This window comes from Phocoena sinus, chromosome 4, assembly GCF_008692025.1.
Source record: "Phocoena sinus isolate mPhoSin1 chromosome 4, mPhoSin1.pri, whole genome shotgun sequence".
NCBI lineage: Eukaryota > Metazoa > Chordata > Mammalia > Artiodactyla > Phocoenidae > Phocoena > Phocoena sinus.
Genome location: NC_045766.1, coordinates 60,844,300 through 60,871,215, shown reverse-complemented (window position 1 = coordinate 60,871,215; position 26,916 = coordinate 60,844,300). Strand labels below are relative to the sequence as shown.

Below are 26,916 nucleotides of genomic sequence, written 5' to 3'. Positions count from 1 at the left end.
TTCATCAGTCAGTAAAAAAAAAAGTTCCTGATGAAAGTTAAAAAGCAAAATATGTTTAAAATAGCAAGTAGTGGAATTTAGGAATTATGCAAAGTCAAAAGGCATGGAAATGGCGAGGTAAAAACAGAGAAAAAGGCTGGGTCCATTAGGACTGGGGGGAAAAAAGCTCATTTTTTCAGTTCTTTTTCTGTCATTCAACATTCTAAGCATTTAAAAACACCACAACCTTTGACTCAAATAGCTGTCTACCATGAAATTACGGTTGATTTATCGTTTTTCATTTGATTAGTATTAAAAGGGTAGGCAGGACTTCCCTGGTGGCGCAGTGGTTAAGAATCCGCCTGTCACTGCAGGGGATATGGGTTCAAGCCCTGGTCCGGGAGAATCCCACATGCTGGGGAGCAACTAAGCCCGTGCGCCACAACTACTGAGCTCACATGCCACAACTACTGAAGCCCGTGTGCCTAGAGCCAGTGCTCTGCAACAGGAGAAGCCACCACGATGAGAAGCCCGCACACCGCAACGAAGACTGGCCCCTGCTCTCCACAACTAGAGAAAGCCCGAGCACAGCAGTGAAGACCCAATGCAGCCAAAAAAAAAAAAAAATTTACCGAGCACCAATCAATCAATGCAAGATACATGAGATGAGTTAGAAAACACAGTATCCTTAAGAAGACTGAATTCCAGTATAGAAATGAACATTTATAACTATAAGGAAATTTATCACTTGCATTATAGAGGTGTTAAGTGTAGTGACAGATCAGAAAAACAAGAGATTAATTCTGAACAGGGCAACCTCAGTTTGCTGTAACTGTGAAGTGGTACTTGAAAGATGAGTAGAATTACAAATAGAGAAGGTAGAAAAGGCATTAAAGGCTAAGAGGACAACATGAATCAAGGCAAGAACACATACCATCTGGAGAGTAAATGCAAGCAACAGATACTTAATGTAATTTGGGTAAAGGTGAAGAAAGTGAAGCTGAAAAGGCAAGAAGAGGTCAGACAACAGGAGACCTAGAATGAAGTGGGAAAACTTTTATATTTTATTCAGTACGTTTCCAGAGAAGAGACATAATTAGATTTGCTGAAAAATAACTGGTGGTAAAATGGGTTAGAAAAGCAAGACATTAGAGAAAGGAACACTACTTAGAAAATACTGTTTTAGTTTAGGTAAGAACTGATGAGAACCTGAACAAAAGCAAGAACCACAGGAATGTAAAAGAATAGGAGAAACTCTTGAGGACACAGAACTGATATGATGGATTGATTCAATTTAAGAGAAATCAAGAAAAATTTTAAAAATGAAGTTTCTAGGTGTGAAATAATAGAAAATACATATCAGCCTCTGCCCCCAGTTCCTGACACAGAGCTCCTAAATCCCTTGCAATTTCCTGGTTGATAGGAGTGTCTTTTGTTCTAAGGAGGGACTGCTGCTGGGCTCCTAGATGGGGGTTGGTCACCAGAGAAACCAAGCCATAATTAGAAGCTTGTAAGTTTCACCCCACCCTCCCTTTTCTGGAGAGGGGAGCAGGGCTGGAAACTGAATTATAACTGATCATGTCTACATGATAAAGTCTCCATAAAAATCCCAAAAGTATAGGATTTGGAGAGCTTCTAGGTTGGTAAATGCATCTATGTCCCAGGAGGGTGGTGCACCTCAAATCCATGAGGACAGAAGGTTCTCTGCTTAGGACCCTTCCAGACCTGACCTTAGGTACTTCTTTATCTGGCTGTTCATCTATGTCCTTTGTAATATACTTTATCATATAACAAACCTGTAAACATAAGTAAGTGTTTTCCTGAGCATAATTACTGAACCCAAGGGGGGGTGCTGTGGAAACCTTGATTTATAGCTGATTTGTCAGAAGTACTGGTGAAAACCTGAGACTTGTGACTGGCATGTGAAGGGGTGGCAGTCTTGTGGGACTGAGTCCTTAACCTGTGGAACCTGAAGCAAATTTCAGGTCATGTCAGAACTGAATTGAATTGTAAGACACCAGCTGAAGACAGAGATCGGTTGGCGTGGGAATAAACCCACATATCTGGTGTCAGAAGTGCTGTCAGGGAGAAACAGAGTTTTTCCATTCACTAGGTTGTTTGGAAACAGAAGAAGTAAACTTGAGGAAGAAGGTGAATTCTGTTTTAAAGTCTTGGAATGCCACAGAAAACATCAAATAGGCAGTTGGAAATTTGAGTCTGGAGCACAGGAGAGAGGCTTTAATGGAGAATAAGATTTGAAGTCATCAGTACTGGGCAGTAAATGTGATCACTCAGGAACGGAGTATAAACTGGAAAAAGGGCAGGGAAAAGAGGCTCAAGGAATACCCATATTTAAGGGTTGGGTAGAAAAAAACAAGAGAACATGAATGAGACTCAGGAGATTATTAATGACCTTTGGGAGTACAATCTCTCTAGAGTGGTACAGGTAGAGCCAGATTTCCAGCATCAGAGCCATCAAGCATTTTGATGGTGGAAGGAAAGAGGGTACAGCCATGAAACAGAAGGCCAAGGGAAGGCCTTTATGGGGCAGGGGTAAAGGCCATATAAGGGTACAAGTGCAGTGTGGATGAAAGAGACCCAAGTACAGCCATTTTCTTCATAGCAAAAACAACAAATTACCTAGTTTCTAACTGCAGAAGGAAAGAAACCAGTTTGAGAGAATTTCTTCTCTTTTGAAAATGTGCTAGAGAGAGGAATAAGAACTGGAGTAGGAGTCTCAAAAAGGTTAAGGGGGAAAAAACCCAACAGCCCAAGAGCAATACCTACTTTACCATGGGATGGTAAAAAGTAAGTTATTTCAGGGAAGGAAGTCCAAAAGGGAAGGGATACCTGTATGTGTGTGGCTGATTCATTCTGTTGTGCAGTGGAGGCTAACACAGCATTGTAAACCAACCATACTCCAATAAAAATTAATTAAAAAATTAAAAACAAAAGTAAGTTATTTCAATAAATTCCTTGGAAGGAGTTCAAAACAAGAATACCATATGCTTTATGTGGAGTTTAAACAATTTTTGAGGGACTTCCCTGGTGGCTCAGTGGTTAAGAAACCGTCTGCCAATGCAGGGGACATGAGTTTGAGCCCTGGTCCATGAAGATCGCACGTGACGCAGAGCAACTAAGCCCGTGTGCCACAACTACTGAGCCTGCACTCTGGAGCCCACGTGCCACGACTACTAAAGCCTGCGCGCCTAGAGCCCGCGCTCCACAACAGGAGAAGCCACCGCAATGAGAAGCCCGCGCACTGCAGCGAAGATTAGCCCCCGCTCTCCCCGCTAGAGAAAGCCCGTGGGCAGCAACGAAGACCCGACGCAGACAAAAATAAATAAATTTATTTATTTAAAAAAAAATTTTTTTGGGGGGGGAAATAATCCAAGCATACATGAAACACATAAATAGTAAAGTTACTGTATATTCATACTGGTCCTGTACTTGGTCTCTCCTACATTGATTATTCTTTTGGACTGTTTTATGTTATTACCTGTCGGCTGAATGTATTCTGTACATGCATCCAGTAATCTTCAACGGGATCATAACAGTATATTGCCTTGGTCAGTCCACCAGCAACATATATCAGGTTGTTTAAGGATACGGCTGTTATACACCTCTTGGCAATTGGGATAGCTGCACGAAGTAGCCAAGAATTGGTTTCTGGATCATAAGATTGAACCTAATAATATATAGAAGTACTTAATTAAAATTTCTCAACAAAAATGCAAATTTACATAATAAATAGTCTGCCAATATACAGAAACATGATTAAAAATAAAATCCCATTAATTCACAGAATTAAGGGAGGCTGGCTTGAGAGTAAAATACCTGAATTATGAAATTCTCAAAAGAAATACAAATTTATTACTATCAAGCAGAATAGAGTAAGAAACACAGACCGTTTCCAAGATGAATGGCTAGCAGGTTTGCTTTTTTTTTTTCCATTAAAAATAACAGTCTTCAAAAAAAATAAAATAAAATAACAGTCTTATAAATTCTGTTATATAGGATAAGTATGCCTCAATTTGAATATAATTTCTTCACATGTTTAGGGAGTCCTTTCTTCAGAAGAACACCAGCGAACCTCAATTAAGTATACTTTGAATTATCACAAATTCTGAATTAATGAATTCTAAATATGTAACGTTTGACATTATATTAAAATTTAATTTAGGAAAAGAATTTATTGATTGACAAAGTTCAGTAAACTATTGCTAAATGAATTAGGCATTAGACTCTTGTTTGCAGAATAAACGGGGTATTTTCTGAGATGTCAGGATGGCATATGTTCTTTCGTCTCACGAATTCAATGAACTGCAGCAGCTTTGAGCCATCCTATATTTACATTAGAGAGGTTTTCTTTTCTTTGTTCTAAGAATATTTTCAAAGTATGCAGAAAATGACCCAGTTGGAAGCAGTACAGTATCTTACCCTTTGCTAATTCACTTCCCAATTGTTTTATGTGAATAATTTTTTGATTTTGTAAACTATACCAGTAAAAAGTTTTAAAATGGTTTATAGTATAACGCTGAGATCCGTTTCATCTCAGAAAAACTGGATCACACTTTTAACAGAAAATTGTTGGATATGTTATGATCTCACTTTAGTAACTTGAAACTCAAATGTTTTCCTCCCTAAGTATAAAGTACCAGACAATTTTTAAAAGCCCCCTCACTCTAAGGGACCAAACTACCTACTTGATAGGCCTTCCATATTTCTCTTCTTGTGTATATCATTGGTAATTTCTATTTAAAAAAAAAAAGAGAGAGAGCATGGCTTACCTTATCAGAACAAGTATTATCATCAGGTCCTCCACCAATCACAAACAATTTGCCTATACAGCTAGTCACGGCAGGAGAACTCACTGCTTCCTTAAGGGGGGCAACTTCAGTCCATCGATTTGAAAAGGAATCATAACATTCTACACTGCTAAGTCTGTTTTGCCCATCATAGCCTCCAACAACATATACCTATACGTAAAATACATGGAGAAATCTTAATTATCAAAAGTTTGAATTTTTAATTAGTTGGCTAAAGAATTAAGGGATGGGGGCTTCCCTGGTGGCACAGTAGTTGAGAGTCCGCCTGCTGATGCAGGGGACACGGGTTCGTGCCCTGGTCCGGGAGGATCCCACATGCCGCGGAGCGGCTGGGCCTGTGAGTCATGGCCGCTGGGCCTGCGCGTCCGGAGCCTGTGCTCCGCAACGGTAGAGGCCTCAGCAGTGAGAGGCCTGTGTACCGCAAAAAAAAAAAAAAAAAAAAAAAAAAAAAAAAAGAAAGAATTAAGGGATCTCTCCCCTTTAAAAAGCCCTTGCTAACTGTAATTGCAATATATTTAGCTCAGTTTCTGGACCTTTAAAAAAAATTATCATTCTCTCACCACCACCAAGGAGCCTTTTTAGACATTTTTTTCATAGTAGCCCCCTCCAGTGAAATTTTTAATACCACAGATATATTGTATATCTGTTTATATATTGTATCTGTGCTTTATACACGAAACAGTATGATTTTTTTTCACCTGCCCAAGAACCAATCTTCATCCCCTTAGGAGCAATATTGCTTGCACTGAGAATTACAGGATTTAGCATAAATGCTCATACTCATGGATGGTGAAAATACTTGAATATTATAAAGTAATAAAAGCTATGAAACTAAAGTATTAAGTAAGGATTACTAGACTGTGAGATCTTTGAAGGCAGGGCCTATCTTGTTTTTTAATTTAGTCCCTGCAGTACCTAGAAAAGTACCTGATACATTATGAACTCTAGAATGTGTATTTCAAAGGGCTTCCATGTACATTTTCTTTTCACAAATATGAGGAAGGTAGGGCAGATGAACTAATCAACAAGCCATTAATTAAGTCAGTTACATGCAGAATAATCCATTAAGCATCACAAGATATACAAGAAACTTTTAACCTATAGAAGCTCTCCTAAAAAAGAAAAAAAAAAGCTCTCCTGTTTAACACCTATAATTCTTTTAATGAACAGTCATCATCAACTCTTTTCTGCATCCATATCTAATTAACTATTAAGTTCTACCAAGCGTTCTTTCACAGCATCTCTCACGTCTGTCCCTTCCTTTTGTTTCCCACTGCCACCATCCTTGGGGTCCATATCATTTCACACCTCTCAAACTCCTGGCCTCCACTCTTGTACTCTCTGAACCACAGAATAATCTTCCTAAAACACCTCATCAACTCCTTTTACTAGTTTAACAATGAATGCCTAAGGGTCAAGGCCAAACTTTATACATTGTCATTTAAGTGTGTCCACAAATCTATCTTTCTGTACTCTTCCAAATTTCCTCAGCAGCCAATGCTATTTCAATCTTGCATTTCTCACATTATGTGAAAATTATCTGTTGGTGGGTTTGTTCTCCCAACACCAGGCAGCCCAGAGAGGTTAAGTAACTTATTCAAGGTCATGCAGCTAGAAGGGGTATGGAAACTGTGGCACAATGTAGTACTTAAAGGTATGGGCTTTGAAATCAGGAGAGGTAGGTCCATATTTAGCTCTGCCACTGCAAGTAAGACCTTGCTTGGGCAGTTTACCTATCTTCTCTGAGACTCCATCTTAATTTCCTCAATTTAAAAATGTAGACAATAATAGTACCTATCACATAATATAATTTTGAAGATTAAACTTTATTACTATTCCCCTACCTGCATAAACTAAAAATATATGCTGTGCGCCTTAAGATAAAAGGCCTCTAGATTAGGAAAATCTGAGCTTTTACCCCTGCTTTATCACTTTCTGTGCAACCTTGGGCAAATGACTCGATCTCTCTGGATTCAGTTTCTTTGTAAACTAAAGAAGTTACATTAAATATTCTATAAGATGCCTTCTTGCTCTAAGATTCTATATTCCAAATCATCCTAGGTTTCCTTAACAGAGTGCATTTACAACTTTAAATAACTTTCTGTGTTTGAATTCAGCCTATATTGTAGTTTTTGGGATAACTGTTTTCCATGAATTGAGTACTTGCTGTGTAAGGTAGGAAGGATTCCTTTTATTTCTTGATTTAGTGCTTCCAAGTTTTGGGCACCTTCAAGTCAAATATACTAATATTTGTCAAATAAATTTGTGTTCATCAATCCATATATGATATTTGAGACATCAATCTTTTTCACATGCCTCTGTATGTTCAGACTAAATAATTATAATGTTTTTAGTAAGACCTCATCGCTTTTCAACACCTTAATTATTTTAGCTGCCACTTTCCAGTAATATTTTGTCATCCTTGAGGTATAGCTACCAAAACTGTATATAATATAGTAGGTACTAACAAACCAGTGGTTTTAGAAAATACTCTATTAGTATTTTATTTCCATTACATCTACCTCAAAGTCCTCATTATTTCATTGCTCTTATAGACAGCAGCAACACAGTAGATCAATATCCTTAGGAATTAACAATCCCTTTCAAACTGCGCTTTGAGAAGCTCTAGTATTCTATAGTATAGAGATTTCAAGACCTTTCTGTGGGGAGATAGGAGGAGGGAATCAGAACTGATGGGTGGCTGAGTAGGAAGGGTTCCTGACATTATCTCTGTTCCAACTAGAGCAGTTCTGCTTTCTCACTGGTGGCTCTAAAATGTCTTCAAGAGAGGGCTTAAGAGGCAGCAATCTTTTTAGAAGAGAGTACTAGGGGACCAGACAAAAATATACGTGCAGTATATTCAATATCTTATGATAACCTATAATGGAATATAAGCTGCAAACAAACAACACCCCTAAAACACGAATCACTATGCTGTACACTTGAACACAATATTGTAAATCATCTATACTTCAAAAAAAAATGTGCGAGCAAGTATGCTGCTTTTATTTAGATTGCTCATTAATTTGCAGTGGCTTTGGAGATGATAGAGACAGAGGCAGGGAAGGGCTACAGAGTCCCAGTTAGCCCTTGATACACAGCTGTATTTTTATCTGCTTTATGTAATAGCTTTTTATATTAGATTTAACTTCAAAAAAGTTACTAGTCTACTAGCGATTCAAAAATCACTAGTCTACAAGTGATTCTCAAGTTCCTAAGGACAGTAAATGGTCCAGAATCAAATTATATATTTTTCATATTTATTAGCTGCAGCCAATAATAAGTTTGCTTTAAAATATGTTGGTGAGTTTATCTTAACACTTATTTGTTTTGTCCCTACTTGTACAAATAAAAAAGATAAAATAATATCACTCTACATAAATATATCTTGGCCTGAATGCCAAAGTCAGTAAAAGGAAAAAGACTGCTTGGATTAGACATTGGCCTGTTTTTGTACTTGATGTAACTGCTTTATTTTCCAGTGCTTCTCAGTCATTTAGACCGTATTGGTGCCTGAGAAGAGAAATGTGCTGCACTGCTACAAATTCCTAGTTGGGAGAACAAAATATCCATTCAAAAGTACAGTGTCAAATTGTTTATATCTTCAGTTTATGTATTGAGGTTAGAAATGGAAGGAAATACAATCTGAGTTCAAAATACCCAGAGGGTGAGTAAAATCAAGGATTCATCTGTGGTATTCATTCTGGAAATGTAACAGCAATAATAATAAAAAGTGGTTTCTCTTACTTTACCAAGGAGGACAGCCATTTTGTGACGCCATCTGCCTTTATTTAGAGAAGCAACTCTGATCCAAATATTCAACTGTGAGTTATAAATCCAGACATCACGGCCATTGATTCTTCCACCTTTAAATGCAAAACAATGCGCACACACTAACATGTGTATCACCAAGGGATCTTTGCCAAAGGCATAGATAATGAAAACATTGAGTTATTCACCCAGTCCAAGAATTTGAGGATTCAGTTCAATAAATGAAACAAGGACCCTCTTAAAACTTAAAATGCAAATGGTTCTACAGAGCAGATTTAACTTTGTCAGTTGTTATCCTGAGAAATAATAACTATATGCCCCAAATAATAAAATGCAGAATATGAATTTACCAAATGTGTAAGACTGTTCATTTAAGAGTCAGACAACAGAAGCACCCGGACAAAAGAGTTATTCTAGAAAGATATTTTAAAATCACCCGTTTTTTAAAAAGCATACCATTGTACAAAATAAAGTATGCGTTGTTATATTGTTCAACGTGTAGTAATACAGTAACCTGCAAAGGTGGTAAAATTAAATTTAACTAACAAATTAATCAACAAACTTAATTAAACTTCAGATTATAGATCCTATAGTTATACTTTATATATAAGTCTGTCACTTTATTGTCTGTTTGATTCTAGAGGTAACATATTATAATAAAAGTTCAAGTTAAGAATTTTAAGGAAAATCCTATTTCATAAACATTGGGGAGAATTTCAGAAAACATGGGTGGATTAGAGATGATTAACTGAGTACTTTTCATTTTGCATGCGTTACAGTGTTCCTTAAAACAAAGTAAACAGGTAAAAGTTTTAAAAATTGTACCATATTCTATATGCATTTGAGAGCATTGAAAATATGATATGGCCTATTGTTTAGTGCAGGGAACATAGCCAATATCCTGTGATAAACCAAAATGGAAAAGAATATGAAAAAGAATTTATATATGATAACTGAATCACTTTGTTATACAGTAGATATTAACACAACATTGTAAATCAATAACATAAACTTTAAAAATATGATATAGTTGAAGGCATTTTCTGGGGAATCTTTTGTAAATCATTCTGCATCATCTTGTGCCTGTTTTTAAGAGCAAAAAGTCATTTTCAGTTTTATTTGTTGTATAATATGATCTGCCTAAGGTGGGCATATCTACTTTCACTGTTTTCTTTTGACACTGTTATGGTTTAAAATGGCCAAGCTGTGATTAAATTAAAAGTAGCTACTGTAATAATTCTTTATTACCTGAAACAAGAATGTCATTCCTTAGAGCACAGACCGCATACTCTGATTTGGTAAATTCTGGAAGCTTAGCCAAAGACTTCCACTCTCCTGTCACAGGATCATAGCACTCAGTGTATGGAAGATTAAATCCTCCAACTCGTTCACAGCCTCCAACGACAACTATCACCTCAGAATAGCCAGTTGACCTAAAATAATTATTATAAGAAAGCAAAATTAAGATACCCTCAAGATCGTTTAAAACCCTAAAAGCATACCATTGTCATAAAGAAAGTAGAACACTATTATAAAGTAAACTGTTTATTCTCTCAGTATATGCCAACTAATACAGCTTGCTAATTACTGACTTTGAGAACATTTACAAGGGATTTAGTGATATCATCTTTCCACAGAAAATTTCTATGGGTATTTTTTTCTATGAGTTTTAACTTAAAAGTTATAAAATGGTCCAAAGATCCTACCTAATTCAATTGGAACCCTGGTAGTATCAAGGATGACTTTCAAATGCAGTCTGGCAGCAATTCAGATATGCATAACCACACAAGGTAAGATAATGCACTTTTTCTAAGTGTAGGAAAATGGAGCTTTTTCATCAGATTGCTAGTTCTAAAAAAACATTCACAGTACAATCTAAGTACCCTTCAGAGAAGTATATGTACTTGTTCAGACACTAGTTTTAAAAATAAACTTGGGCTTCCCTGGTGGCGCAGTGGTTGAGAGTCCGCCTGCCGATGCAGGGGACACGGGTTCGTGCCCCGGTCCGGGAAGATCCCACATGCCACTGAGCGGCTGGGCCCGTGAGCCATGGCCGCTGACCCTGCACGTCCAGAGCCTGCGCTCCGCAACGGGAGAGGCCACAACAGTGAGAGGCCCGCGTACCGTAAAACAAAAATAAATAAATAAACTTTTTTTTTGGCTGTGCCTCGCGGCTTGCGGGATCTTAGCTCCCCAACGAGGGATTGAACCTGAGCCCTAGGCAGTGAAAGCGCAGAGTCCTAACCACTGGACCGCCAGGGAATTTCCTAAAAGTAATTTTTCTAAAGTTAAGTAAATTAAGGTAATCCAATTCAAAGTGTTGGGTGGTCACTAAAGATGTTAACAGAGTTTATAACAAAGAATGCTAAAGGAAAAAAGCAAGATGAAAAATTGTACAGAAGGTCTGATCAATACTATGTAAATAACGTGTCTGGAGAGAGCGTACCAAAGTGCTAATGATGGTTTTCTCTGGATTGTGAGGCTTCCTCCTTTGTATCAACACAAATTTTCAAAACGATAATGAGCATGGGCTACTTTTAGAGTGGAAAAGACAACTTAAGAGCACTAAGGGAATCCAAAGTTTACGTTAATTACTGGCTTCTTTTACTTTGTAGTTTAAAAAGATACTGACAGGAAAAACTAAAAGCTTATCCAAGCCTTTTCTTTTTGTTCATAAGGCTCATGGAAATGAAAAAGTCTTGTAATTGCATTTTATGACTGCTACGATATTAAGTCTCACTAAGAAAAATGCTAACAATGCCTCTTCTCTTACTTAAATGTGGAGGGAAAAAAGACAACATCAGAACACTTATTTGTAGTTTTAGAGTGATGTTTTACAATTACACTAGAAAAAAACAAAGTAAAGCGACATTGGTATGTCCCTTTAACAGAGCTGCTATATTCTAGCTACACTTACAGCTATTTCAACTAATAATCATTCACCTAGTCCATGCCAGGCATACTTTTTCCATTATAAAATCAAAAATATATACTGTAGAAAAGAATTTTGTTCACAGATGCAATAAAAATTACTTTCAGGAACCCAGCAAATTATATTACCCTAACCTAGAATATAGTAAAATATTATCAGAAGGACTCAAATACTATCAATAATTTTACTATTTTCCAAATAATTCCCAAATGAAAATATTAAAAGTAAATAGTGGACAACACCAGACACTTAGTAGTATAACTAATGACTAATTTATCCTTCTTTCCATCGAAGTATTATTTCCTAAAATCTTACTTAAAATACTTCTAAGACAAACCCAGGTGATATTCCTCAAAGTCTTATTTACTGATTGAGCAAAACAAAAATTGTTAAATACTGTCACTGGGGTTCAGTCACTCCTAATAGTTTTAATACAAAATGAAGTTAATTATTACATAGAATTTTGACAGAATTTTGTTTTATACTTTCCTTATAGCAGTTTACTTGTTTTATACTTTCCCTTTGCTTGCACTTGCTTGCTTTTTCAAGACTTCTTAGCCCAGTAAACATATATTGTCTGTTTTGCACCTTGGAACAAGAAGAGAAAACAGCACAAAAATCTAATGGCTAAAACATTTAGTCTCACTAAATAAGGGATTATTTTAGTGTCTATATGTGTAAGTATCTGAAAGGATCAGCAAACTAGTAATTTTGCCTGACTGAAGGTCTTATTTGCAACCAAATGGCTTTTAACTTAATTAGAGACAAATCTGGTGTTCTCATTAGAGACTGTTAACTCAATAAAATAGTTATTTTTATTTCTTGAGCTCAGAAAAATACTTATCTCAGGCAGGAAGATGATTGCCTTAAAGGAAATGAGTTGCTGCAGCTGATAACGGTGACTAGAATAAAAGAGCGGGCAAGATGATAGTACAGGATGAATAAAATTCTGGATACCCATGCAATCTATTTTTTAGGGTGAATGTTACTTTATTAACCCTTTTAAATGAAAATTCCGATTTTCTGCTGTGACAAACTAACAAATATTTGCTGCTTTAGTATTACGTCTCACCATTTGTTCCTATGAAAGTGGGACAAGCAAATTATCTTTTATCTACATTGGTAAATATTTTTTAAAAAGCCATCACACTCTTTTATCATAAACTTGAGAAAAGATCAAATTAAAAAGTCACATTCTTTGATTTATGTGAAAGATAAAATAATTATAAATCCACAGAATATTCTAAACCTAATCAGTAAAATGGATAGTAATTACCAGGTTCAGTTAAAAATCTCAAAAGGTGGGCTTCCCTGGTGGCGCAGTGGTTGAGAGTCCGCCTGCCGATGCAGGGGACACGGGTTCGTGCCCCGGTCTGGGAAGATCCCACATGCCGCGGAGCGGCTGGGCCCGTGAGCCATGGCCGCTGAGCCTGCGCGTCCGGAGCCTGTGCTCCGCAACGGGAGAGACCACAACAGTGAGAGGCCCGCGTACCACAAAAAAAAAAAAAAAAAAAAAAAAAAAATCTCAAAAGGTGAAATAAAGGACTTGTTAGCTGAAATAACAGACCTACTTATTATCAATGCAAACATGCCAGAGACAGATGAACTGCCAAACTAACTTTCATCAACGAAAAGGGTTCAGGGCTTCCCTGGTGGTGCAGTGGTTGAGAATCTGCCTGCCAATGCAGGGGACACGGGTTCGAGCCCTGGTCTGGGAAAATCCCACATGCCGCGGAGCAACCAAGCCTGTGCACCACAGCTATGGAGCCTGCGCGTCTGGAGCCTGTGCTCCGCAACAAGAGAAGGCCGCGACAGTGAGAGGCCCACACACCGCAATGAAGAGTGGCCCCCGCTCACCGCAACTAGAGAAAGCCCTCGCACAGAAACTAAGACCCAACACAGCCCAAAATAAATAATAAATTCATTTAAAAAAACAAACAGGGCTTCCCTGGTGGCACAGTGGTTGAGAGTCCCTCTGCCGATGCAGGGGACACGGGTTCGTGCCCTGCTCCGGGAAGATCCCACATGCCGCAGAGCGGCTAGGCCCGTGAGCCATGGCCGCTGAGCCTGCGCGTCCGGAGCCTGTGCTCCGCAACGGGAGAGGCCACAGCAGTGAGAGGCCCGCGTACCGCAAAAACAAACAAACAAATAAACAAACAAACAATATCTTTAAAAAAAATAAAAAGGGGGTCAAAAGGTGATCCTGGCTAATTAGAAAAATAACACATTTATTTAAAATGTGTATTTAAAAAACACAAAAGGAAATGTTTCCATATAGTGGGAAGTTGGAAGGGAGAAGGGGGAGGTGTTAGTGACATAGTCTATTTACCATTCCAAGACTCAAAAATACCTGAAAACCAAGCCATCACACCAAAAACTGAACTTAAATAGAGATACGATACTTTAAGCCATAGAGAGCAAATGGCTCTCTAGTCTGCAGGATATGACAGTTAATAAACTTAATATATTAACTATATATCAAAAGAGGGGATTGGTCAGCCCTAGAAACAATAAGTAAATGAGTGAACAAATGAATGAAAGAGTAAATAATAATCACAGAGGCAAACATTTTCTGTGCCCATTCAAATTATTGTCTAAAGGAAAAGAGAAACCTTAGCTAAGCTAACTAGAACATTACTGGGTTTTTGGTAAGAATATTTTATGGTGGGTGAGACTTTCTCAAGCCATACTAGCTGAGAAGACTCTGGTTCTAAAGACCTACTAGATCCTTTTGTTTGGATTCTAAACAACCTTTTTGAAAACTTTGGCCTCTCAACTGGTAACCTGCACATAGTAAGAGAATATGCTGGAAAGGTTGACTTAAAATATCTAGTCTGTTTGACAGTTCCACTTCTTATTGCCAATACATGTATATAAACTAAAAGATAAATGAGTTAATCAGTCTCTCATAATTAACAAATCTGCCCCTAACAGTCTGATCTTACTGTATCAAAAAAAAAAAAAAAGTTTCTAAGCCTAGAGGAATCATTGGATTAGTTCATCAATATAAACGAATATAAATGACCCCTTAAGAGGCTTATGCCAGCCATAAACCTTATGGCTTTCTAAACTTAGTAAGGACAGTTTCAGCTTGTGTGGTAAGGCTTTCCACCTGAAACTGGAACAGACAGAATGGGTTCTATAAAGAAATGGTTGTACTGAAAGATTCAAAATGTTTACTCTTAAAAATAAGCAATTATATAAGAATTTATTATCAGGAGCTGATCACAGATGTGCTTATATAGCCACAAAGATGTTCATCCCACTTACTGGTAAAGAATCAGGAAGAGTTCAAATGTTGGGTGGGATGGCTATGGTTCACTGTAGATTTCATGTCATGAAAACATGTTTACCATCTATTAAATATAACAGCAGACTATGAAATAGATTACAACTTTGTAAAGAAATAATAAATTCCTAGAGAATAAAAGGAAAGAATAAAGCCAAATGCCACAGTGTGCTACCTCTCAGAGATGGGAATATGGATATTATTTTCTATCTCCAATTAACATAAATTACTCCACCCCCTCTTTTTTGCCTCAAGTTAAGAAAGAAAAAAGGAGAAAACCCATACCTTACTATTAATAGCCACTACTGGGTTGTCCTGCTCTTACATATGGGACAAGCATTTCTGCTATCACTTTTCTGCTACAAGATCCTGCTCCCAAGGCCACAGGTAAACTGTTCAGAGAAGGCTGTCTAGCTGAATCAGAGATTCTCTCCACATGAGATGGGAGACATTCAGTCTCTCTGAGTGACTGAACTTGTAATATAGAAACCAAACCCCATGAGTGGTCATATTCAACCAGACTAGTGAGAGAGAATGATGCAGACATGCAGAGAAAAGCAGAGGCAAGCGTTAAGACACAGCTTGGTTTCTGATGGCTTTTCCATAGCCTGTTCTAGTCTTCTTGGAAGTCCTGTTGAATTTCTGCCCTTAGGTTCTACAAGATAACGACTTCCTGGACCCTTTTAATACATATATCTGCCTTCTATGCTTATGCTGGTGAGCTGGTTTCAATTACTTGCAATCAGAATTCTGATACACTAGAGTTCAATGAACTGCAGAAAAAAACAACCTACAAATGGTTTTCAAACTCAGGAAAAGAGGCGCAATCTTCCACATTAAAGAAAGGCAAATCAAAATTATGGGATATAAATTTTCACTTTCCAGAGTAGCAAAGATTTACAAAAACTAATAATACACTGTGCTGGGAAAGGAGTGAAGAAATAGGGACTTTCGTATTTTTAGATGAAGTATAAATTGGAAGTCAATTTTTACAATATCTACCAAAATTTAAAATGCACATATCCTCTGACTGAGCAATTCCACTTCTATGCTAATTTATGCTATAAATTATCAGACATATGTATAAGAATATTCACTGAGCACTGTTTGCGATGAAAAAAATCTAGAAACAACCCAAATGTCCATCACCAAGAGATGGATTAAATAAATTATGGTATCCATAAATGTGATACTATACATCTCTTTAAAAAGAATGAATTTGAAATTTTCCATAATGAAGAGTTAAAAAAAAAAAAAGAATGAAGACCTATAAGTGCTAATATAGAACAACCTCCAAGATTTTTTTTTTTTTCCGGTACGTGGGCCTCTCACTGTTGTGGCCTCTCCCGTTGCAGAGCACAGGCTCTGGACGCGCAGGTTCAGCGGCCATGGCTCACGGGCCCAGCTGCTCCGCGGCATGTGGGATCTTCCTGGACCAGGGCACGAACCCGTGTCCGCTGCATTGGCAGGCGGACTCCCAACCACTGCGCCACCAGGGAAGCCCAACTCCAAGATATTTTTAAGTGATTAAAAACAAGGTGCAGGAACTGTGAGAGAAGTACACTACTGTCTGTATAAAAAACAGTAGAGACGTATGTGTACACACACACACACACACACACACACACACACACACTTCTATATGCAAAGAATATTTCTAAAAAGTTAAAAAATACTGGTAACAGGGAGATATCCTTTGGGATGAGAACTGATATATCAAGGGTCAAGTAGAGTGAGACTTAAGCATGTATACAGTACTTTTATGTAAAAATTCAAAATAATAATGAACTAACATGTATAAAAATGGTAAATCATGCATCCAATGATATAGTAGATTATCAGTCTTAAGAGGGACTGGAACAAAAATTAAGAACACTCAGTTCTAAAATTTTATTTCTTAAAAAAAAATCTTAACCTTAGTCTTCTCACTGATTTACTCAATAAGAACTTGAACCTTGTCCTCATTATGACAATCAGGTTCCTATTTTCATTATATAGTAACTGCTTATCAGACAAGAGGTAGTAGAAAGTATTAGAAGAGACAAGTACTTAATTAACCAATTCCAAACTCAAAGTGATGAACTTATTAAACCTTAGCTATCTCTATTGTTTAATGGAGTATGGCAGATATTTTTCCATAGTATGAACAATTTATACTTAAACCATTTGATAGCAAGCATTTCTGTCTCTCAAACCACATTTCCTATTCTATAAAAGTATAGCTCAAATTTAAAATGTATTTTGATTATTCACAAAACCAGCAATAATTTTTATTAAGCATTTTTGTGTCAAATACTAGGTTATGCATTTTTCATATGACAGTTCTAGTCCTCACAACAATCTTACAAGGTAGATGGTATTATGCTTATTTTACAGATGAGGAAACTGACACATAGAGAAGTTAAAGTGCTTTGCCCAGCATCACAGAATTAACTAGTTATTAGAGCTGGGTTCTAGTCCAGAGGTCTAGCTGATTCTGAAGCCAGTACTTTTGACACATCGTGGGGCTTGCACCATGTGTTTATTAAAAACAGTATTATACATTAGTACAGAAATTTAAAGTTGTATAACATATATTAGTAAAAACAACTATTCCTAAGCTTTACTCCTTCTGTGATTGGTCTCCACTATTTCTTCTTTATATACCCAAGGTTTACAACTGGCAGTACCGATTATCAAAGTTTTCATGATCTTATGTTCTATATCCTCTTCCTAGAAACCTGCCATCACACTCCATTTCTAATATAATGTATCTTGGGGTTTTTCTGCCATTTAAGAGACACATGGGTGTATATAGGTAGACTATCCACTATGGCGTGAGCTCTGGAAAATACTTGGCACACAATAAACACTAAAGAAATATTGGATGATGTGAAGAGTATAACCTAACTGCACAGTGGGGGATGGGACTGTCACTGCCCTAATCCGAGCTGATCTCTTGCCCTCACTAATGGTGGAACAACCAGATACGCTGTGTCTCCCAATGTGATGCCATGTGATATATACATTACCTAGATGAATTCTAATCAAAAATATTAACTTGTCTCCATTGAGCTGAAGCTAACTTCCAGTTTCCAGGAAACAGCTAAATGCAGCTAAGCGACACCATAAGGAAGCAATCAGACTAATACAGAAGGTGGAATCTTTTTCTGGACAACTTGACCATGAACAAGTCAGAATCATAAAAAAGAAACTGTTTTGAAATAAAGACTTCATGGAAATAACCCAGATGCAATAAGTAGTCCTGGACTAGGATCCAGGTCATTAAAGGACAGTTTGGAAAAGACTGGCGACATATGAATATGGATTGGATATTAAATAATATGAAAGGATTATTCTTAACTTTGAGGTTAATTTTGCCTATGTTATTGTTTTAAAGATGCATCTTCAAGTAAATATATATATTTTATATATGTATATGTATATAATTAAAAAAAAAAACATTGGCTGAATGATTGAATGAATGAAAAAGTCTGGGCTGGAGATATAGTTTTGATAGTCAGTAGCAAGCATGGTAATCAAAACCATGAGAATAGATGAGATCATCTAGGAAAGTATCAAGGCAAGACGAAGAGAGGTTAACCAAGGGAATATCAACATTTCAGACACTAGAAAAAGCGCTATCAAATTGAAAATGAGTAGCTGGAGAAGAGGACCATGAGGGAAATTGTACTCCTGAAGCTAATGGAAGAGAGTTTCAAGACAGATTAAAGCAATTAAAAATGTCAGATCCTAAACAGAGATCAAGGTGAATAAAGACTGAAAAGAGGCTAACAAATAATAAATAGAAGGTCACTGATGACCTGATTGAGAGGAGTTTCAGTAGACTGACTGGAGCAGAAGTCAGAGGAGTGAGCTGCAGTTGAAGTGGAGGCATCACTCCTCTTACAAAGTTTGTAGCTTCTCAGAAAGATGAGAACCTGTATAAATAATACATATTGTTCAGATAAGGAAATTCGTAGTGATTAGTACTAACGTGCAGTAACAGGTAAGTGGAAGACAGAATATAAAGGATAGAAGGTGATGGCAGAGTTGTAAAATAAAGGATTCCTCCAGATTCCTCACGTAATACATAAAATATAAGATTTACATAAAATAAATATCTGCTATTATATTTACAATAGTTTGCAAATTCAATAAAACTATAGTTTGATTTTTTTCCTACTGGCCTCCTAAAGAAAAGTGATATCATAATCTTATATAGATGTGTTTCAACTGTATGACATGGATTGGTCCCCTTAAAAAACTGGATCCCTTAAAATTGTAATTTGTAAATCAAATAACTAAGAAAATCAGAAAATTCTCTAGTTATAACGTAAGCCTAATTACCTTTAGGCTGCACTCTGGATTTCATTCCGGTCATATTCTTTATAAACAAATAATTTTAATATAAATGACTTTTGATTCTACAACATATATTCCTTGGTCCCTATTCTAATCCTATGCAGATGGGAGATTATGGGGGATAAATATTATTAACTCTATTTGACCCAAAACCATTCTGCCTACCACAGGGGATTCTGTTTGTAAAACTATACGATTCTACCCTTGGAAAGACCCTATTTGCCCAGAAAAGTTCTGGAACAGCCCCAAAGCTGTTTAGCTTTCTTAAGTAATACATTTAAGAACCTTGGTCTGTCACATTCTCAGGCTCAGCCAAAGTCTCTTAACAGTCCTAAATGGAAGAACTTAAAAAAAATCCATCAGTATATTTTATAGAATAAACTGCAGTTTTTGTTCTTTGTTAAAGTCTAGGGAGTAAAGTATTTTATATTTCTTTTTTTTAATTGTGTTTTATTTTTTTTGGCTGCGTTGGGTCTTCGTCGCTGCGTGCGGGCTTTCTCTAGTTGCAGCAAATGGGGGCTACTCTTCGTTGCGGAGCATGGGCTCTAGGCGCGTGGGCTTCAGTAGTTGTGGTGCACGGGCTCAGTATTTGTGGCTCACAGGCTCTAGAGTGCAGGCTCAGTAGTTGTGGCTCACGGGCTTAGTCACTCCGCAGCATGTGCGTTCTTCCCAGACCAGGGGTCAAATCCGTGTCCCCTGCATTGGCAGGCGGATTCTTAACCACTGCATCACTAGGGAAGTCCTTATATTTCCTTCTTATAAAACAATTACTTTTAACTAAAGTAGCCTGACTTTGAAGAGAAAATGCACTCTAACCCTAATATGAAGAAATATTACGTTAATTTTTTTTTTTTTAAATAAATTTATTTTTGGCTGTGTTGGGTCTTCGTTTCTGTGCGAGGGCTTTCTCCAGTTGCGGCGAGTGGGGGCCACTCTTCATTGCGGTGCGTGGGCCTCTCACTGTCGCGGCCTCTCCCGTTGTGGAGCACAGGCTCCAGACGCGCAGGCTCAGTAGTTGTGGCTCATGAGCTTAGTTGCTCCACGGCATGTGGGATCTTCCCAGACCAGGGCTCGAACCCGTGTCCCCTGCATTGGCAGGCAGATTCCAACCCACTGCGCCACCAGGAAGCCCCTACGTTAATTTTTGTAATAATAGTTACTCAATATTGTATCCAATTTATAAAGAAGTTCAGACTGTCAAGTACTGGGAGTTTTCTTAAAGTGGGTCAGACCAACACTACACTATATAAATAATAATGGCCAATTTTTTTTTTTTTTATGCGTTACACGGGCCTCTCACTGTTGTGGCCTCTCCTGTTGCGGAGGACAGGCTCCGGACGCGCAGGCTCAGCGGCCATGGCTCACGGGCCCAGCCGCTCCGCGGCATGTGGGATCCTCCAGACCGGGGCCGAACCCGCGTCCCCTGCAATCGGCAGGCGGAATCCCAACCAATGCGCCACCAGGGAAGCCCAATAATGGCCAATTTTAAAAGCACTTCCTATGTACCAACTTTCTATGCTGAGAAGCTTGAAGGATTACCGCATAAATAGTTTCAATGGCAAAACCTGTGAAGTAAGCACCATTTATCATAATTTTCATTTTACATATGAAGAAACAGATTAAATATTGCTATATCCAAACTAGTGTAGATTTTAAAGACATGTTATCTCACAATATGCTGAATTTTAATCACATGCCAAAAGAATGATAATCAAAATCAATGCCAAAATTGTGGTTTGAGAGCTATGCTATAGTAAATTTATAGAAAAAGTGGAGATGGTATGGGAAAATAAACATCAGTTTCACACAATGTGAATATATTTAACACTATTAAACAGTACACTTAAAAATGGTTAGGATGGTAAATTTTATGTTATGTGTTTTTTACCACACACCAAAAAAGTTAGCTTTGTTAGAAAAATATTTAAAAGATTCTTTACTATAATATTTCTCACAACAGCCAATTTTGGCTTATTCACAGTAAAACACGTTTAATACTATTCCTTCCCTTATTAATGCATAGAGATTATTTTTTCTACAGTTATGAATTAAAATCTATAGGTGTTTTAAATCTAGTAACTGTGGCAATGAGAAAGATCTGAAGCCTTGGTTTACATCTGAGAACCCCCTCAATCTATATTAGCTTACTTACTTCACCTCTATATTTCATGCTGTCTGTTAGGAAAATGGTTAGTCTGTGAATATACAAATTGTTTTTTATAAGTAGAGGCAGTCCAACAGAGCCTAACAAAGTCTAGCTACCTTACATCCAAAGATCTTTAGGGAAAAAAAAGTGGAATAAATTTGTTACCCTACAAAGGTTAAGAGAATTAAAGAAATATGTTGAAACATACATAGCTGCAAAGACCCTCTGCAGTGCCATCTTGTAGCTCAGAATAACAGTAACGAAAAATGCTATTGTTGAATCTAGTCTTCACTGGGAGAGAAATTCTAATGATTTGTAATCCAAAACAAATCTCAAATTATATAAAGCAACATGCGGATGATACATATAAATGACTACACTGAGATTACACTCAGGGAGTTTTAAAATATTTTAAAAACAAAAATTTTTGTTAATTGTGTTATAGTTAATATGTAAACAGTCTTCTTACCTGCGTGGCCTTGTCCTTGGGGACATCATTTCATTTCCAAGTATGTGGTACCGTCTTGCTTCATGCAACAGCTGGTAACACTCAGGAGAATTCTGGATCAGTTGGTCCACCTCAACTGTTTGAACAAAGTAGTTGGGATGCAACAGAGGGAGTCTCACATGTGTCAGGAGCTCATGTAACAGTGGTCTTCTCAGATCAACAGCACGATAGACCCAACGCATGACGGCTTCAAAAACCATCTCCTCTTTGCCAATGACAAGTTCATCACTACAAATATAATCAATAAGTTCATCTTTGTCAAGCTCAAGGAATTCTTCATGCTGGGACACATCCTCAAAAGTCTGTAATGCAAAATGCTTGCATTTTGTGAAGAGTGTTTTGAGGGAATGGGTATCAGCAAAGCGCTGGATTCCTAAGCAATTGCAAGGATCAAGTTGCTCCTCCAAGAACTTGGCACATGCATCACGGAGAACACTAATCTGAAAAAGGCTTGATGTTTCAAAGAGATACTGTACATTTTCTGTAGTGATCTTCACTTTTCCAGTATAAACATACTGCAAAAAACATTCCATAGCTTCAGCTAAAATACCATTGATCTCAACCAACATTTCTCGGCTTTCCCTGTGGTCATTACAAAACATAGCTCTGAAGTAGCTACTACAGGCTGAGAGAACAGCTCTATGGCAAGGAAATTCTTTTCCTTCCACACAGATGATAACATCTGTGAACAAACGACTATCTCGGAATTCATTAAATATCTGGAGTATGTTTTCAGCATGGGATGATCCTGAAGAGAAGTCAAAAAACTCACGGCCTGTCAGAGATTTAGGGTCCATTTCAAAAACTTTACGCTTTGTTGCTGGTGAATCACGCACTCCGAGATCCTCTCTGTTTAGTCTTCGTCCCAATATTAGTACCATTGTTACATCAGTTGACTATATAATTGTTGAGAAATAACTGTTAAGGATCTTCCTTATGTGGCTAAAAGTAAAAAAAATTAACCCATTTCAATATGTAGAAAGTTCAGTTCTCAATTGACATTTCATTTTGATGTAAACACTACAATAAAATTACACAATCAATATATTTCATACAGGCTTTAGAGCACTATATCTCATTTTAATAAAAACTGATAAAAAAAATTTATACAATTAGAACATTAGGGGTAATTTGCAATAGTAGTCCTTAAACCCCCCCAGTTGAAAAGATGCTATGTAAGTTTGTGAATTACTAATAACCTTCTGTTTCCCTTTTACACAACTGGGTTTCAGTTACTTAATGTAGAGTTAAGTCAGAATGCTGTAAGACACAGAACTTGAGTACATTCAAACCCTAATATAAATGTTTATTATTTTAACATAGTGCTGCTAAGAATTATTCAGCTATATCTATCAATGGCCTTTAAAAATATGTATGTTGTTTGAACAGTAAGTAGATAAATTGCTTTCTAGCAATCTATCCTAAGGAAATAATCAGGATTATATGGAAAGATTTATCTATAGTTGTTCAATGCTGTATTAATAGAAAATACTTAAAACAACCTAAGTACCCTACAATAGCGGATTAAACCACAGTACATATTAAGGATGGAACACAGTCCCTGCAGCCATTAAAAACTATATAGACTATTTAATGACACAGGGAAGCATTAACCAGATAGTAAGTAAAAAGCAGATATCAAAACATACGCAAATGGGTATAAATACACTACCAAATGTAAAACAGATAGCTAGTGGGAAGCAGCCGCATAGCACAGGGAGATCAGCTCGGTGCTGTGTGTCCACCTAGAGGGGTGGGATAGGGAGGGTGGGAGGGAGACACAAGAGGGAGGAGATATGGGGATATATGTATATGTATAGCTGATTCATTGTGTCATACAGCAGAAACTAACACACCATTGTAAAGCAATTATACTCCAATAAAGATGTTAAAAAAAACTGAAGCAAGAGTTAGAGCTGGACTAGGGGTATCTGATAAGAATTTTTCTCAGATTCTCCCCATTCTAGGTAGGTCTCTAAGAATTTTTATCTAAAGCAGCTGGGAGACTTATGAAGCTCTCTGTATGCTACGTAGGCACAAATTATAGTATTGATGTATGTATGTATAAATGTTTTTACTGCTGGAAAAGGAAAAAAAATACAAAAAAAACATACAAACAAAAAACATATGCAAAGAGGGGTGCAGTGGATAAGACTCTGCACTCCCAATACAGGGGTCCCGGGTTCGATCACTGGTCAAGGAACTAGATCCCATATGCATGCTGCAACTAAGGAGCCGACATCCAAGAAGCTGGTGAGCCGCAACTAAGGAGCCCATGTGCCACAACTAAGGAGCCCACCTGCCACAACCAAATAAATAAATATTTTAAAAAATACGCAAAGAAAATTAAAAAATTCAAGTATCATTGCATCTAGGCATAGAAAAAAGGAGGCATGTATGTCAAATGATAAGTATTTATCTTCTGTCTTCCTCTATTTTACCCAAAATCTGCACTATAATTATATAGTACTGGGTTTTTATTTTTTTTAAATATATGTTATTTATGCCCTGCTCCCTTTCACTGATAAGAAACATCCTCAAATCTCCCTCAAAAACGGCTCTGAATAGGTAACTGATGGATTGAGGCACTGGACTATAGCTATCAATTCTCTTAAATTTTTATTTTTAAGGTGGTTCTTCTACTCCTACTCTCTTTTCACGAATCTCTATAACTTGATATGTGATCCAAAGTGTTATTTGTAATTGGCTTCTACCTCCATACATTTAAAAAATATATAAATTTATTTATTTTTAATTTTGGCTGCATTGGGTCTTCATTGCTGTGTGCAGGCTTTCTCTAGTTGCGGCGAGCGGGGGCAACTCTTTGTTGCAGTGTGCAGGCTTCTCATTGTGGTGGCTTCTCTTGTTGAGGAGCACGGGCTCTAGGCACATGGGCTTCAGTAGTTGTGGTGTGTGGGCTCAGCAGTTGTGGCACATGGGCTTAGTTGCTCCGTGGCATGTGGGATCTTCCCAGACCAGGGGTCAAACCCGTGTCCCCTGCATTGGCAGGCGGATTCTTAACCACTGTGCCACCAGGAAAGCCCCCATACATTTTTTTTTTTTTTTTTCCCCATACATTTTTGCTTTCTCAAAGTTTAAATGAAAATGTGGTTCAGATGCAAAACAAAATAACATACTGCAAGTACTAAGAATTTCCCTTTGGCTAAAAGGGACAAGTAGGAAAACATAAATGAAAAGACACTCTGCTTTCTGTATCCAATAATTTTACTGTATCTGGTATTCGTTATCTGGTATCTTATTGTATCTGTATCTGATAAATTTGGGGATAGCATATTGAGTGAGTTGGATTAATATAAGGCTGATTAAAATTTTATATGAGTTAAAGGTCTTTTTATGCTATTTTCTGCCCCTGAATTCTCATGGCTATTTTCTTTGATTGTTGACTGCCAAGAGGTCTTCCACTGCTTTACCAGAAAATCCTGAATTAGAATAGCTATAAAATCACCTGGTATTAAATGCATTCAACAGCAACAAGATACTTGTCTACTGCTTTGTATGTAAAAGAGACTATCTCATAGATCTGGGCTATTTCCTTCCAAGAAGCTTCTGTGTGGCTTTTTGGACAGCCTCACTTTCTCTGGACTTTCTGAGAACTCTTCCATGAACTAGTCCACAACAGCATGAAATATAAACTCTTTGTATTGATGACACACTAAATGATTTATGCAATTGTGTCTTAGGAATATGAGATGCATTTCAGAGTGTATCCTTTGGGCTTCCAGATGTAATTCACTAGACTTTAAAATTAGACTGAATTCTTCTAAAAATTTAGCAAATATCAAAGCATCATTATTCCCATCAGGAAAAAGTAGTAAATAAGTAGGCAAAACATGACGACAATGTTTGTTCCCAAGAAATATAATGACTGAAAATAATACCTACATAAGTTAGTGGATGCAAGGGTGACTGGACTCTCAATGACTGATTGCCAAAGACACATAATTTGTCTAGAAAAGGTAGTATCCCTTTCTTTCTCTCATTTCCTTCAGGAGCTTTATTCTTGGAACTAAACTCTCACTTGAAAGGAAGATTTTTAAGAGAAAGATTCTTCTGGTTAAGAGTACTCTAGAGTTTATTTCCAACTACAGAACTCATAAATGTTGTAGACCTAGTTTTGATTGCTAGGTAGATTTAAAAATTACCTGGTTTTGGCCTATGTCCCAGAAAAATGAAGGGAGATAACTTATTTTAGTGTCTTTTGGACTGGAGAAACGGTAGAATAGGGAGTGAGGATATTCGGAAGGAGTAGAAATGAGTGTGTAAACAGTTTATTTGGGGGCTTCCCTGGTGGCACAGTGGTTAAGAAGCTGCCTGCCAATGCAGGGGACATGGGTTTGAGCCCTGTTCCGGGAAGATCCCTCATGCCACGGAGCAACTAAGCCCATGAGCCACAACCACTGAGCCTGCGCTCTCAACTAGAGAAAGCCTGCATGCAGCAACGAAGACCCAATGCATCCAAAAATAAATAAATTTATTAAAAGAAAAAAAAGAAGTTTATTTGGTAACAGAAAAGTCTGTGATGCTGCCTTCCTATCTGATCTTGAGGATAGAATTGTTCCCTGTTACTCTGATGGTATGTGACCCCTGGTTGAAGGAAAATGATTTACATTTTCTAATAACAATGCTTAGAGAGTTTATAAACTTTATAAATATAATACCTTTTTAGCATTTGCTTGATCAAAGCCCCAGTTTTTCCACACCTAAAATAAATGGAAAACAGCAACACATAAATCAGATAGTAATCATTTTGTGTATAATCGGTGTTATTTACTAATATGTTGAAAGAAAGTTTTAGTAGATTTCAGTTTGTGACTGGAAGTTTACTTCTGCATAGGAAAACCAATCCTGAATAATCCTTAAAGCAAATTAATAACTTTATGCTATATCTAAAATAGTTTCCTTATTTATCAACTTCCTTACTTGACAATTTTATCCTGCAGTAAGGTTTCTTGAGTGAAAGATGAGTAAACAAATATTCATGTCAACATCAAGCTAACGGTGGAATTGAGATGAAGAAACATAATCCTATGATAACTCTGCACTGGATATTTGAAGAATTGTCTGGTAACTAATGTTTCATCTGAGTTTGGGCTCATT

The 26,916-nt window shown here is 37.2% G+C and overlaps 1 protein-coding gene across 5 annotated transcripts in view; it reads right to left on the bottom strand.

The window, feature by feature from the left end:
* KLHL24 (kelch like family member 24) overlaps window positions 1–26,916 on the bottom strand; it is a 39,557-nt gene that overhangs the window by 6,635 nt on the left and 6,006 nt on the right. For 2 of the 5 annotated variants that reach the window (XM_032630269.1, XM_032630268.1), the window contains exons 3-8: window positions 26,478–26,519; window positions 21,760–22,740; window positions 9,828–10,012; window positions 8,556–8,674; window positions 4,770–4,958; window positions 3,479–3,667 (exon numbers count right to left, since the gene is read on the bottom strand). In XM_032630269.1, the coding sequence (XP_032486160.1) occupies window positions 3,479–3,667; window positions 4,770–4,958; window positions 8,556–8,674; window positions 9,828–10,012; window positions 21,760–22,679 (1,602 nt within the window). In that variant the 5' untranslated portion in view covers window positions 22,680–22,740; window positions 26,478–26,519. Of the gene's footprint in view, window positions 1–3,466; window positions 3,668–4,769; window positions 4,959–8,555; window positions 8,675–9,827; window positions 10,013–11,025; window positions 11,069–12,351; window positions 12,414–18,603; window positions 18,855–21,759; window positions 22,741–26,477; window positions 26,520–26,916 lie in introns of those variants that run through there. The other 3 variants (XM_032630267.1, XM_032630270.1, XM_032630271.1) reach the window with 3 other exon arrangements.